This window comes from Protopterus annectens, chromosome 4.part1 (assembly GCF_019279795.1).
Source record: "Protopterus annectens isolate FY-2018-M chromosome 4.part1, PAN1.0, whole genome shotgun sequence".
Classification (NCBI taxonomy): Eukaryota; Metazoa; Chordata; order Ceratodontiformes; family Protopteridae; genus Protopterus; species Protopterus annectens.
Window position 1 is genome coordinate 968129606 of NC_056734.1, and position 16633 is coordinate 968146238.

Here is a 16633-nt window from a genome sequence, read left to right on the forward strand (position 1 = left end):
CATTCCTGGGAGCAGTGTGGTACTATAGAAAGTTGGTTTCTAACTATAGTACAATAGCTGCTCTCCTCACAGACCTGACAAGGAAAAACAGGCCAGATAAGGTACTGTGGACCCCTGTAAGCAGGCATTCCAAAAGCTTAAAGCGGCTTTGGGAGGACTCCCTCTGTTAGCCAGTCCAGACTACGGCAAAGAATTTGTTGTGCAGGTGGATGCTTCAAACCATGGTTTAGGGGCTGTGCCCAACCAGGTTTCCACAGAGGGAGAAGAGTACCCAGTTGTATATTTCAGCCATAGACACCAACCCAGGGAGGAATGTTATGCAGCTGTAGAAAAAGAATGTCTAGCATAGTATGGGCACTGCAGAAACTTCAGCCTTATCTGTTGTTGTTGTGTCTTTCAGCTTTTCCCGGTTAGGGGACGCCACAGCGGAACTCCGGTCCACTAATGATTGGTAGTTGATTTTTACATGCCGAGTTACCAGCCCTGATGCACAACCTTCAATGAAGGTACACCCATTCATGCATGTCTCCACGCAGAAGATGCTCTAGCTGAGAATCGAACTGGACAGCGTGTGTGTGTGTGTGTGTGTGTGTGTGTGTGTGTGTGTGTGTGTGTGTGTGAAAATTAGATACCCAGGTGTGGGTGTGTCAGCTACTTGGAACTGGGACTCAGTGCTCCAAAGTGAGTCTTGTTTGGGATCTGGAGAAGCAGAGTGTCCAGTCCCAGTGGAGCATGTTCTCTGCATGCTTTTGGGGGAAATTGTGTTTGATGCAGAGAGCTGCATTTGAAAATACTGTGTAAATTCATTCCTGTTTTTAGTGACCATCTCTCACCACTGTCGGTGGTGAGGATTAAGGTTCCTTGATTATTGTCCAGGAGTAAAGAGTGGCCATCACACCCTTTATGGCAGGTAACTCTCCCCTGGCTTCTCTCTTTATTAATCATTGCTTTATTTACTAAATGATATACAGAGTGACATTTAATGCTTTTAACTTGTCAGTTATCCCCCTTATGCAGAAGAGTATCAAAACCCTTATCCAACTCGAGATAAGCAGTATGAATCATCAGCTATTCAGAGAATACCACAAAATTCAAAAGGCAATATCTTTCCTTATCAAACACATGCTGTTACATGTATAATAGAAGTAGATTCCCTGCATCATTATAGATAAGTACCATTATGACTGTCTCCATGATTTTACATAGTGTACTGGTCAGGCTGTTGGCTCTAAAATTGTTTGGGTCAGATATAAGCCCCACCTTTTGTGAAATGGTGCCTCTATATCCAGTTGTCATAGACAGCAAAAAATCCACATGCTTACATTTACTACATCACTAGTAGTAGTTTAGTCAGGTTTTCCCCAATTTTGAGTAAGAATGTATAAGGTTTGTTATGTGGTTCCACGAAACGTGACTTTTTATTGCTTGATTTATGTTGTGGCAACAGTTATTATATATTTCATTATATAAACAGTGTTACCACTTGCCTTTGTAAAATTAGAGGAAGGCAAGAGACTAAGATATATTAATCTGGTGTAGACACAATAAAAAGCATTATTTTAAATGTTGTCTTATTAGCTTCATATCTTATGAATTTGTGGTGGTCTATATTACTTCATCAAAAGCTAACTTCAGCGAATGGCCATTCATCAAACATAAATCAGTGAACGGCTATTCATTGAATGTTCACATGATCAAAATTGTTTCCCAGGGCAGTGAGTTACTTGGCCAACATACAACCAACACCCACATTGCAGTATCTCAGACCCACCAAGGTGGGGGATATGCCCCCCACACCCCTACTTATATTTATATATATATATATTACATCTAATGTTAATAATTTAACAGCAGATGTAGGTTTACTTGCTGGAGCAGGGATGAACGAAGCTCCTACCCTGGGCACTGTAGAAAGAGTGAGGGATACAAGTAATAGTGATGTAACCTCTAACTCGGAAGTGACTTTAGTGAATGTTCGACAAACCACTAATGCTAATGTCACAGAAGAGTTAAATGGAAGAGACCTAGATAGAAATAAGATCCTAATAACTAATAAACCATCTGGTTCTACTGGGAGTAGTACCAAACAGGCTGTCCCTTTTCCCATAGCGGTGTCCCAGTTTATGGGGAGGCAAAGATCTCGGAGCAGAGGCAGATACAAGAGGAAGGGGTCCGGGGAGGAACCCTCGGGGCATACACTCAATAAGATGTGGGAGAAAATGGAACATCGTTAATTATTAATCTTTCCAGTAGGAATCTTGATAAATATGAGGAAGAAGTGTTAAATAAAGGATTGAGTTTCATTCCTTCATGTGATAGTGATATTACTGACTCAGTGTTGGACGTTAGGTTATTTGCACGAAAGGTACAGTTAAGATTAGAATATGGATGTAGTAGAGATGTGATAAATGGAGGAGAAAGAGAATTATTTCGCCCAAATAGTACCTACAACCCTGTACTTCATCCACTTTTGGATACCTTCTCCAGACTAGTTGAGAACAAGTTACATCAATATTATAATAATAAGAAAGATCGAAATATGTCTAATTTTAAGTGCAACCTCACATTTTTGCAGAGGAAGGCCCTCAAGGCACTTTGTGATGATCAGTTGATAGCCATCAGACCTTCAGATAAGGGCGGACCTCTTGTAATAATGAACAGTGCAGATTACATCTTGAGCATGGTTGAGATGCTTAGTAATAGTAACTTTTATGGTAAGGTTAAGATGGAAGAAGTTGAGGTGAAAGTTCTTCAGATTTATGAGGCATTGGATGATTTGTTTAAGAGTGAAATTATCTCAGGAACATTATATAAGTATTTGAAAGTTCTTAATCCACTCATTCCGAGTATCCAAGGCTTACCCAAAGTCCATAAGTCACTTGAGAATCCCCCTATGCGACCAATTGTAGCGGGGCAAGGGTGGGTGACGGAACCATTTTCTATATATATTGAGCACTATTTAAGGCCTATAGTAGATAATAACCCATTTACCTTGAAGGATAGTAAACAATTTTTAGTTGATTTGTATGAGTACATTACAACGTTGGGTGATAATGAACACTACATCCTAGTAACTTTGGATGTAGTGAGTCTTTTTACTGTTATACCTAATGAGGAAGGTATATTTAGGGTACAAAGATATTTGAAAGCGCAGACTGATCTAGACGATAAGGTTATTGATTTAATTGCTTTGTTCTTGGAGATTATACTTCAGAATAACATTTTTGTCTTTGGTGAAGACGTATTTATACAAAAAGATGGCGTAGCTATGGGCACTTCTTGTGCCAATAGCTACGCCAACTTGGTTATGGCCGACTGGGAGCAGGAATTGTTATTGACTAATGAAATGTTTCGTACATACGTTGGTTTCTATCGTAGGTTTGTTGATGACCTGTTTATGGTTTGGAAGGGTAATGAGTTATTATTACAGGAATTTGTTAATGTTATGAATGAACTGACCACCTTCCTTAAATTCACATTGAATTATTCAGTCAATAATATATCATATTTAGATGTTAGTCTAATTAGGCTGGATAATGGTCTCTTGAACACATGCATATATAGGAAACCCTGCTATAGAAACACGATGTTACATCGACATAGTATGCACCCTAGGTTTGTTTTTAATAATGTTTTAAAGGGGCAATTAATGAGAGCCTCTAGACTTAACCCGACTACTTCAGGGTACACACAAGAGATTTCTGACCTGAGAAGGAAGTTTTTAGACAGATGTTATTCAGAAATTGATATAAACCAAGGCATAGAGACAGTCCATAACCTGAGAAGCAATAGGGCGAAGCCATATTTCTCTGAGAGGGATGAGCAAGATGTGGGAAGTGTGTTGATAGTGAAAGATGAACTTAGACTATCTTTATTTTTTACTAGGGATGTGAAAGAAGTAGAAGGTATTATAGGAAAATATTGGGATGTTCTTACCCTTGATGAGGAAATCAATGGGGTCGTAGGTCAGCGCCCCACATTTGTTTATAAGAACAAACCCAATTTGAGACATAGGTTATGTTTTAAATCTTTAGTAGAGAAGACTGATCCCATAGGAGATGGTTACAACACACACCCGTGTGGTCATTGCAACCAGTGTAGATTTATAGACATAGATATGGATTTCACCCATCCAGTCACAAGAGCCAGGTTTGAATTTGAAACAAGAACATGTTGTCAGAGTGCGTGTGTTGTTTACATGGCTAAATGTACCATGTGTGACGCATTCTACATTGGAAAAACATCTAGAACATTAAGAGAACGTATTCGTGATCATGTATATCATATACGATTAGGGTCCATGAGTTATGCACTAGCCAAGCATGTCATGGCTATGGGTGCTGATCATTATTTTGGTTTTAGAGTTGTGCAGATTGTAACACCCACTATTAGAGGAGTTTACATAGATAATTTTTTACAAGAATGTGAACTTAGATGGATCATTAGGCTGAGGTCTGACCGATCTCCTGGCCTTAATGATAAAATACAGCTACAGCCTATTTTACGAAAAAGGAAGCTAGTAAAACCTTAAGTTACTTGCCCTGTTCCTTGAAAATTACATTAGGACTTTAGTAATTTGACTATTTCAGTCTATTATATTGCAAACATCAAGTTAATTACACATCTTTAGTTGTGTTCTAGGTTATGGGTTAGCTATGTGATTTTATTTAGTGTTATTCCCTTTAAACATTTGAATTTTATCGGACCCTGAATATGTGTATTTTGCCAAGGTCTTTCGATTTTATCTATTGATGCATTAGTTCGTGTTGTTTATGATCTAGTTGTTAATGAAAAGCCTTTTGCCTCTTATGAGGTTAATTTGAGCATTTTAAATGCTTTTAGCACATATATTTCATAAGTCTTTTATATAAGTATACATATACAACTATATATTATATATTTCATTGTAACGTATTTCAGAACAGATATATGTATTTTAAAGTTTGTAATATGTAGTTATTTAGTTAGCGTGTGTCATTTTATGTAATAGTTACGTATCAATGTACTGACCTATCAGACGTTTTTACACTGTATTTAAATGTGCAATGTTTGTGAGTGTGCGTTGAAGTTTGATAAAGCCTTCGGGTGAAAGCGCTCACTGGTTCCAGAATTAAAACCTGTTTCCCGATACACTTGGTTGGAATATCGTTAATTTGGATTTTGGACTTTGTATGTACTTTTGGTTACGAAGATGCTGCATTAGTATTTAGAGGTGACCTGCTGTTTTCGTGCCTACATGAGAATTGTTTTCACTTATTTCTTGGACTCATATATAGTAGGCACGTTAATCCTTAGAGTGGTTTTGACTGTTTTTATTGTATATATATATATATATATATATATACCAACTCCAAGATCGCACTACAGTGGGGAAAAGGGCAAATATTCTAATGGGGGCCAAGTAACTCACTGCCCTGATGCACTGCCATTCGCTTATATATGTTTGACGAATGGCTATTCGCTGAAATTAGTTTTCAATTAACTAACATAGACACAAATTTGTGTTATGGTATTACAAACAGTAAATCTATCCTAAACCTCATCATCTTTTCAAAGTGCTACTATAAAGGATGCCTCATATCTTTGCAAAACCAGGGCATGGGTTAGAGGCTAACTGAAGATAATTGTTAACAAAGCAAGAAACAGAAAAAGACAACATTATATATTTCAAATAAACATACATTTAACCAAGGTGTACATTATCATTGTATAAACTAAATTTGATTAGCAGACGTTATTAAAGCCAAAAATAAAAGAAAATTTGTCTTACCAAAAATAGGATTGCCACGTACAGTGTATCCTCCAAACGTGAAGACATGGGAATGATCAGCTGTAACAACTGTCAAGGTATCACTCTCACTGGTCAGCTCACTGGCCCGTTTAATTGCTTGGTCAAAAAGGACAGCTTCTGTTAGTGCCATTTTTGCTTTTGTGTCATGATGGCCATGATCAATGCGTCCACTTAAGGAGAAAAAAATAAAAACAACATTAAATGATGGCTAAAATTGTAATATTTGAATTGTCTGGCAGCAGTGTAAACAGCTACAGAAATAAGTGTAACATGCATAGGAACACAATAGGCAAGTGATCAAGAAGCCCATAAGATGGCTAGCCATATATACCTTTAAGAAGGCAAGCTTAAGAGTTCATACCTCCCTTTTCAAGCACTTAAGTGTGTTTACTTCCCAAATCAAGCAGGGCTATACGTAATAATCCTGGTGTAAATTTATGTCTAGCCATCCAGTCATCAAGCTCATTTGGAGCTTTTCTCCCCAAGCTTCATCTGAAAATGGGCTTCTATCCATTTAGTCTTTCCTAATAATCAAAGGTAGATAAATAAATAAATAAATAAGGCTAGTCTTAAAGATAGTGAAATTAGTACTTAGTTTGAACTGCAACTTTTTCATAGGCCCTATGTTGAGTTAGGAACCTCTCTGTCCAGCAAGTCGTTTGTTTGTTATTGTTTATTTGTTTCCTAGTGTGAAGGAGAAGGTCAGATAGGATTGTGTCTTTCTTGGCTTAAAAAGCAAGACACAGGTCTGCTTGGAACAGCCTGCAGGCTACTCCGTGTAATGAGAGTTGTGTTTACTGAGTAGGAGAGTTGTGCTAATCTAGCAGAATAGTTGAAAGATTTAATGTCCTTGATTTTCTTGGTAAGGTATCTTCGGGGCCTTTCTAGTTGAGCAATATGCTTTTATTTGTTTATTTATTTATTTATCATCAAGGGTGACATTGTTTTCAATGACAGAACTGATAAGGGAAGAGTACAGTGACAGGACGACTTTTCTTGATCTTGACTATATTCCCTTAGAAATTAACTCTGCCAGATAGAAGGACTTCCTGACAGTGGTGAAAACATAATGATTAAATGAAAGAGAGAGTTGTTCATATAAATATACATTTACATCTCTCGTAACCCTGTCTGTTTGTAAAGGAATACCATTTAAAACATATGAGGTGAGAACAGCTTTTTTTACTGATTGCTACGTTGCTCTTTTTTACATTTAACTTAAGACTGTTTTCACTACAGCATATATGCACATATTTCAGCCCTTGCTGGAGCTGATTAGTGTCAGTGGAAAACAATGCCCAGTGTGGAGCCATAGTGAAATTTGGTCAACCACACTTCTGGGATTTTGGACTGGATGTCTGCAAAATAAATGCAAAACAAAAAAAGAGGGCTCAGCAGAGATACCTGTGAAACCCCACAATTGACAATTTTACAGTTTAAGAGAGCACCCCAACTTTCACAACCTGGAATCTATCAGACTGCCAATTTGCAATCCAGCAGGTAATATCGGGGCTTACATTAAGTTTGCCTAATTTTTTAACACCAACATGGGGGAATAGAATAAAAGCCTTGGCCAAATCAATACAAGCAGTGTCCACTGACTGACCACTTTCCACAAATTATATAACTTTTCAAAGGTATAGGGTATTAAGGGTATTAAGTTCAGGAGGCAGGAACTGCCCCTCGCAAAACCAAACTGATTAGGATATCGACCAGTTACATTGCCTGTGGTTGCATAAATGTGTTCCGCTATGAGACTATAATTGTCTGGATCTTAACAAAGGTCACCCTTGTTTAGGGAAGTCACAGTGGATGTTCTTCCGACATCAGGCACAAACCCTGGGGATAGGCTGAGGTTGAAAAGTTTAAGTAATAGCTGGAATAGTACATACTTAGCATACATATTTGATGATAATGCAGCCTGACAAATTGTCTGGTCCTGTGGAAGTATTACTTTTAGTCTTTGACAGGTATTTCAAGTCTTGTTTCAAGGTAATTTCAGGGGAAACTACAATTTCAGGAATACAGGAGGTAACAATATAGGTAGGTGGTGGTAAAGTTAGCACTAAATTTATCTAATACATTGGTTATATTTTTGGGACTGAAATATGTGATTTCTTTATATATGAGAGCAATCATTGTTGGACATTATTCCTTAATTTTCTTACATAGATGAAGACACATTTGAAGATTCCTTTATTAGTTGTAGCAAATTTAAACTCATACTCTGCTTTACATTTTCTAATAGTACTCTTAATTTCCTTGCTGGCATATTTCAGTGTGGTCCTGAGATAAGGGGAAGGGGATTTCTTTCAAGTTTTCATTTTCCTTTTTTTGTCATATAGTTTATTATTATGGATATTCCATCAGAGAAATTTATTCCTCAGTTTAGGAAGAACAGATACTGGCTTTTCTATGCAGCTGTTTATGTGTTGGTAAAAGACAGGGGTGAATGTGGCAGTCCTTTCAGTTAGGTCCATTTGCATGGGATTGTTGGAAATCTTGTTAGACAAGATGAAGAATGTTTGCCCTGGTGAAGTCCAAAAGACAGTCTCATTTGGTGGCTGGGTGTTACCACTAGGCCTGACAGAAAAGATGACTGACTTGTGGTCAGGTTTAACTAGAGATAAGGAAATACAGGGTAGAGTATAGGCAGGGGCTAAGGTGGTAAGGATCATATCAAGGATGTTAGAGCCTCTAGTTGATGGTTTTATGATTTGCTCTAGTGCATTGGTATTAACAAAGTTCAGGAAATGCTGAACATATTCAATTTAGAGGTGAAAGTGTTGCCAATTAATGCTTGGGTAATTGAAATCCCCTAGCAGGAATGCATCTGTTTTGATATGTAACCTCCTCAATGCTAAGGTAATTTCCATGACCTTTGGGTGACACTAATGGGGATCTATAGCAAACAATGAAGTAATAACTGGATTTGTTAATGGTGATTTGAGAGATCCAGGAGCTCAGAGTTAGCGTTGAGAGTAATTTGATGTGAAGTGATGGGATTTCTGACACATACAGAAACTCTCCAACAGATGCCCAAGGGTCTGAAGAAATGATATGGGCTAAACCTTGTTATAGAGGCAGTGCTTTCACTGCACTGAAACCATGTCTCTGTAACTGCACCAATATGAATGTGTTGTGTTTCAGTTGCATGAAGGCCTCAAGCTCAGGAATCTTTCTATTTAGAAGCACTGAATAGTGTCACCATGATGTTGTCTAAACTGGAGTTTGAGTTTACTAGTCCAACTGGAAAAGGCAAACTGGACACAGTGGAGACCTGGAGAGAGAAGATCTAACAGAGAACACAAGTACAGATTATCAATAATATTGTATATGCGTGTACATAAAAGAAAAGAAAACAATCACAGATTAACATAAAGTGTTGATTTAAATTAAAAGAATGCAGGATACAGTTTAAGGAGATATATGCTTATGTCATGAGCAATATCCACCTGATGTGTCAGCAACTAAGGTACCAAAATATGTTAATTAGTATTTCTGGTGGGTAGATTTAGGAAGAGTGAGAAGACTGTGGTGAAGACAGGGAAAAAGAAGGACATAGTTGTGTTTAGAAGGATCCAGGTATTATAAAGAGCCAAGAAGACAGGAGTTATGAGATGGAGGACAAAACATGACTAAGGGGATGTTTGTAAAGGAATATTTATGGAAATTGTAAGATTATTTATATTTGACTTTGGGTGAAGTAGAGAGAGCATGAGGTGAGGAGTTTTTCGGATGTGCTGCAAAATCACCCAGGTGGAGATACACAGTGACAAACCAATTTGGTGAGAATGTGATGTTTTAGTTGTGACTTGAACTGGTGAAGGTATGTAGTTTCCTGCAAAGAAACTGGAAAGGAGTTCCAAAGTCTGGATACTTGGGAGGAGAAAGGGGTGCCCCATTTGTATTATTGGAGAGATTAATGCTGGATAAAAGTTGCCAGAGGATCTAAAGGCTCAAGAAGGGAAGGACCATGGCATGAGTGAAGATAGTCATGGACATTTGTTGGGAAACCATAGTGTTTTTTTGAGTGTTTTTGTTGACAGAGCTTAAAGACATTAGGGAGTTTATGCCAATTTAATTATAGAGTGATGAGTGTATGAGGATGGGTTGGATGCAAATTTGGCTATTTTGTTATAGGTTTGTTCCAGTGGAGTGAGTTGGAAGGCTTCAAGAATGGTGAAAGTAGATGCAGCTTACAGAAGACTGGGGAGAAGAAAAGCTGTAGCAATATGTTTTCTAGTGTATTTGGTGAGTTAGGTTTTGGTTTGGTAGAGTAAATCTGTTTTTTGATTTTTTTGGTGCTTTGTTAGATATGGAATTCAAATCTTATGTTTTGATCTATGTTTAGTCCTAGCAGTTTCGTTGGCTTAGTCTATTCATTCAAGGTCTCATTTGAAGAGGTGAGGTTGAAGGTAGTTGTAGAATTTTGGTGGGCTTTGGGGGTGAGCAGCATCAGTCTAGTATTTTTTAGGATTAAGACCAAGGTTGCAGTCATTGTGCCAGGAATTTTAGGAAGAAAAGGATTGCTGGGTTAGTGACTGGAGTTCATGCACATATCTTGGGGGACCAGATACTGGTAGGGTCATCTGTATATTGAATAAAGGTAAAGTAACTGGATTCAAGAGGATAGGACCGAATAAGGACCCTTGGGTAATTCCTTCAGGAGTTGCAAGAGGAGAGGATGTGAAAAGTACCCATTTAACACTTTGAATTCTGTTGGAGAGGTAGAAGCTAACCAATGAGCGGAAAGAATGTGAGAGAATTTGATTCAAATATTTTTGAAGGTGTCTATGGTAAGAAACTGCATCAAAAGCCTTACAGACAGACTTGAGAAAGACTATGGTGACCAAGGAGTTATTTCTATGCATGTGATGCTGAAAGGATAGAAGACCTATATCATCACTGCAAGAAAGACAAAAGCTATACCGTGATAGGGCTGGACATTTGTTAGACAGAAAATAGTGGTGAGAGAAAAAGGATAGGCTTGAAGTTATTTGCTTCTGTAGATTTCTGTACCTTTGTAGAGTGGAAGAATATAGTTTTTCCAGCACCGAGTGAAGTGACATTCTTGTATGCATCTATTAATGAGGATAGATATGGGGTAAACAATTACATCAGCTGTAATTTTAAGGTACACAAAGGGGCGATGGTCAGTACCTGGAAGGGTTAGCTTGAGTTTGTACTTATTTTTGTATGTAGAAATAGAGGGAGTTGTTTTGGGGAATGGTAAGTTGAATGTTAACAGGAATAGCAGTGGAGTCAAGGCTTAGATAAAGAGGTGGCACAGTTAATAAAGTGGGAGTTAAGTATGCAGGCAGTGTGATAGGTTGGATTATTAGGATGTGGTTTAGGATGATCTGCCAGGTTTAAAGAGCTGCAAAATGCCAGACCAGAATTTTTGGAGTAAGCTAGAGTGGTGATTTTGGTAGTTAGTGACTTAGCTTTTCTTATGATGAATAATTTTGGGCTTTGGTGTTACTTCTAGTAATTCAGTAGGTTTGGAGAGAAGATAGGGAATTGTTGATTTTACAGGAAATCCATTCTTTATTGCATTGTTTCATAAGTTGTTTAGTGGAGGGAGTTAGCCAATGGGCAGGGCTGGATTTGGCTATTTTCCAACTGAGTAAAGCTAGTATATGTAGAATGCTTAGAAAAGTGTTGTTGATATGTAATACTGCATCAGTGATAGGAAGAGTTTTCAGAATATTCCAGTTGTGCAGGCACAAGCTTTCACAGAAATGTTCACTGTTGAATTTTGATTTGTTTCTTACATAATGGAATTTTATAGGTGTAGGTGTTACAGACTGACAGTAAATAACAAAGGTGGGGGTACTCACTTAGACAGTCAGACAAGATGCCTGATTAGGTAATATCGATAGGGTTGCTCATTTGTTATAATTAATTTTATGATGATTTATGTGCCTGGGGATTTGTTAAATCTGGAAGGGATGTTTATGACATGAGTAATGTTGTACAGACTGCAGAAATTAGCAGAGATATTTGGTGTAGTATGGGTTTCAGGTGGCCCAATTAATGTTTGTGTGCCCTAATATGATGGTTTAATTGAAATTATTTTGTGAAAAACCAGTGAAGAATACCCTTAATGACTGGAATGTTGCTAATATGGTTCGGTGGTATGTAGAGGGCAATAATGCAAATGTTTTTGTGGTTGTTGAGTTTCAGCATGGCTGCTGTCATCTCAGAGTTACTAAAGTGTGAGGTTTCCAGTGGAAGAGCAGGATTTGAAGGTGGTCTCCATATACTATAACCACTCCACCTATATAATAAGCCTGGCAGTCTAATAAAAGGATGTTGCTGTGTGAAGGTAAAGTGTCTTCATTAGGGATGGATGGAATTAACCAGATTTCTGTTAATATGAGAATGTCAGGACAATTTTGTAGTATCCAGGCATCTAGGACTGAGACTTTGCTGTATATACTATGAATATTGAAACATAGTACCTTAAAGTTGTGAGTGTGAATAGAAATGGCATGGAGTTGATTATTTTGATGAGGATATCATTGGGTGATGTTTGAAGACCAGGATACTTGTTACAAGTAGGAGGGAGTTGTAAACTGTGCAGGAGTAGTGATAATTTTTTTTTTAATTTACAGATATGGTGGTGGAAGAGGGGGTGGTTTGTTGGGTTGGCTTTTAAGTGACTGGCATGAAAGAAGTGGTGAAAATAAGTGCTGAAGAGGGTTGAAGATATGGATGTGTATGGGGAGGTGTCTGTGTTGCAGGAACATGAGAGGTAGTAATGTGGTGTGCTAATGGGGTTTTACAGGTTGATAGCAAAAGGGAAATAGATATAAGGAGGAATATTTCAATGAGATGGGCTTGTTATTGAGGGTAATGGATATTTGAGCTTAGAAAAACAACTGACTATTGGAAGGAGTAGATTTGCTGAGAAGGATATGAAAATATGGGAAGGTGATGAAAATATAGAGTGTTAGTTGGTGCTTACATGTGACAGGTAGCACAATGAGAATTCATTATATGAATGGCTCTGCACGTATAGCTGAAGTTGACACTGGTGGGTATGACCAGTTGACAATTTCCAATAAGTAAAGACTGGGAGTATGATACAAGTAATTGTCAGGTAAAAGCAGGTGGTACTTCTAATTACCGAGATTGTTTGGTCATATATCTGCTTTTAAAGTGAGAGTTTACTCTAAGAGTGCATGGTGGGTTGCAGGAGAGGGATGGAGAATGAATTGTATAAAAGTAATGGTGAGTGGATGGCTAAATCAGTTAAATATAGTAGGCATTAAAAATAAAAATCATTGCAACTTGCAGTGTTTAACTGTGATGTAGCACAATGAAAGTGAGTTAAACTAGATGTTATATCACCTGCATTAACCAGCAGCCAGTGACAGGTGTGTATTATTTATTAAAGGCCCTGTCAACAACATGGATCCTGCCACCAGACAAACAATTTACTGTTACCTTGTTCTTGTCCAGTCTGGTGAGTGTGGAAATCTATATGCCTAAGACCTATGACTAGAACATTCCCCTGTGCAGAAACAGATTTAGTAGACCATATGGGCTTAGGTTTGATTTGCTGGTGACTCCTGTGTGAGTTGTATAAATTTAAAGTATGCTAGTCTGATAAAGGAGTATGTATTGCTTTCTGTGCTAGAGGCTGAGATCTTTTAGAGTATGTTCTAGGAAGCTTTGGCACAATTTTCTTTACAGCATTAGCATAAGTTATGGGCCTAGTGGTGTATTGTGGAGGCATGATGATTACCATTAGTGGGTTGATGTGAGAGGCTTGTCTCTATGTTTCTTAAATATTTACATCTTTCACAGTTTGTACTATTAGCTGGTGGAAGCAATGGACAGTCGGTAAGCATACAGCAGTTGCTACACTATTTTCAAACATCTAATGTAATCAGAGTGCCCACAGATGGGGTGAAAGCAGGGTGTTGAGCCATGTTGCCAGAGAGTTGAAGACTAGAGCTCATCATAGTACTTAAGGGGCAGAAGGATGCTGCTATAGTAGACCCTGAAGATTTATGACTGAATTCTATGAGAAAACGACAGCTACTCTAGCAGTCCACTGTGAGATGAAAGAATGAGGTCTGACAAGAATGATGAATGATGGTGAGTTTCTGTTGACTATTACCTAGGTACTAGTGCTGGTCTCACCACAGCTGCACACAACCAGGAACCAATGATCCTTTGTTCATTCTTTCATCCAAAGCAAAACAGTAGCACTAATCCAAAGCAGCTTCCTGAGCAGTAGTATTGTCCCTGATGTTGTTGGGCTCAGCACACTTGCTTTAGTCTTCCCTTGGTAGGTATCCTGCATAGCACATGCAGTGGCCCATCACAAAAGAAAGGCAAGCTGACAAAGGTGCTGGGGAATTCTCTCCAAAACTATAAGAGCAGTCAAGGAAATCCCATACACAGTGCACAATCAGTGACCATCAGGAATCAATGTCCCTCTGCTCCATATCTCACTAGCAGTAATGCTGTAGTATTAATCCAGAGGTGGGTCCTAAGAAGCCATTTTTAGGCTTTGTGATGATTGTTAATCTCTAGGAAGGCTTTAAAATAATGTCTCAATACAATTCTCTCAGTAGGTACAAAACTGAAGCACTGCTCCCAAGCTGATTCCCGAGAAGCAGTTTCTAGGCACTTCATTGATCAGGTCTTGCACCAGATTTTAAAAGTAAAATAGAAAAAAGGGGATTAACACTCTGAGTATGCCAGTGTACACTAAGTGAATGGCATGATATGAAACAAGGGCTAACTCAGGCTTTAACAGTCTAATAGTGCCCAGAAGTGTAAATAGGAGACATGAGACCAGGAGAAGTTTCCAAACTCAGATTTATACTACAGGTAGGCAGTTCAAAAGCCACCAAGTTTACAGGCACAGCAGTGACTGGACAAATGAGTGGGAAAATTTACTGTAGTCACACACCAGCAGAAGGCTGAAAACACTTGCAGCACCCAGTGATTAAACCCTTTCCTACTCTGCTTTCCCCAAATAAGGAATTCTACTTCTCAGCTCCTCCCACAAATTAGATTTAATTTCTTTAAAATCGTTGAATAGAAAATGATTTTTTCTGACTCTAGTCAAGATCTTTTAAAATTCTTAGAAAAGAAACTTTAAAGTAAAACAAAAATTTAAAATAAACTGTATTAGAATAAGAGCAAAACTAAAGAAATAATGGAAATATCAAAACCTTAAATGAAGAAATCCAATCAAAAATGTAATGCAGTCACACTCAAGCAATAGTCTCAGAGCATTTACAGCAACCAATAATTAAATAATATATTTGGTAATGTACGCATTTAATAAAGCTGCATTCATTTAGTTTTCATGAAAAGATACAGAAAAAATATTTTAATTTGTCTTACTTAAGACACGTGAATGTGTCATCATATGACTGACCATCTTATGTGACTTACATACTGGTTTTAGATTTTTCAGTTATGGACATACCTCTCAACCTGGAATCCTCAAAAATCTGGACAAAGGCCCATGAAAAGTAGGTACAACTGGCCAATAATCTGTACAGTGATTAACATAAAATTTACATACATCATTATGTAAACCCACACACTCCAATGGAATTGTGGGAGACCAACTTTTAAAAGCAAACTGAAGAACAGACAAATATTGAACACAAAATACAAACAGAATAGTGTTTTATGTATATTAATATCTGAACTTGTATCAAACTTTGAACTTGTGTAACATTAAAATACAATTTTCTTGAATAAAAATAAAATTAACTGCTTCTACACTCATATTAAATAACACAAAAAGACAAAATATAACCAGAACAAAACCGTTTTATATATATAAAACTAAAATACAATTTTCTTTTATAAAAATACAATTAACTTCTACACACATATAAAATTAAAATAAATATTTGTGTAAACAATCAAATGAATTCAACTACAATTCTTGATAAAATTTAAATAAATACAAATTAAATAAACTGACTTCTAAACTGGTAGAAACTAAAATAAATACAAATCACATTTTTGTCTATTAATTAACCATCTACTAATACAAAGTAAACTCACAACCGCTCTTTTGATATGTACCTTTCAAAGCACCTGCAGCAATTGTAGAGACCACAAAGGTTCCTCACAAGGAAAATTCAAGGTCTTCAGCAGCTATGTGGATTGGCTGAAATCACTGTCACTGTATAGTGTTTCATGCAGACTACTCAGAGGCAATCTCTGTCTGGCATATAAGGCAATCTACGATCCTGCTTTTTTGGAAATGCTGCACATCACAAGTCAAATGGCACACAGGTTACTCGCTCTAAGGACTTAAACCTGGTATGTCACATCAATAGAAAGTGCTGGAGGGACAGATTTCTCTCACGGAGGTTACCACACCTTTGGAATAGACTCCCACTTTATGTCACACAGAGCACCTCATTGGCCCTCTTCAAATGCAATCCGGATGATTGGATGGGTAACCATAAATTCACCCCAGGGGTTCCACCTCTATCCCTCTTGGACAGAAGCAGTAGGTACTGATCATGGTAACAAGGGTAAATTTGGTTAGGATTGTAAGGGCCTTCGGGCCATTAGCCTAGTAACTTCCTATGATCCTATACTAATCCAACGTGGGTCATAGGGCTTTATCTCTCTCACTCTCTGTACCACTGGGGCTGTCTTCCCCCCAGTTTCATCAGCTGTGATCAAGTTAGTTTAGCCTCCTCTTCAATAACAAATACTGAAGAAAATTCCTGATTCCATACTTCAGATTGCTCCATACTATATGTATGCTCCCTCTCATCAGTACTCAGCATGCACCTGGAATGAATCAAGAAGCATTTTGTACATATTATCCCACATATG

General features: G+C 37.7%; 1 protein-coding gene across 1 annotated transcript in view; it reads right to left on the reverse strand.

Annotated features, from left to right (window-relative positions):
• Window positions 1-16633, reverse strand: part of LOC122801137 (intestinal-type alkaline phosphatase-like) — a 457280-nt gene that overhangs the window by 66054 nt on the left and 374593 nt on the right. The window contains exon 8 of the mRNA XM_044070678.1: window positions 5771-5962. Within this exon, the coding sequence (XP_043926613.1) occupies window positions 5771-5962 (192 nt within the window). The remainder of the gene's footprint in view (window positions 1-5770; window positions 5963-16633) is intronic.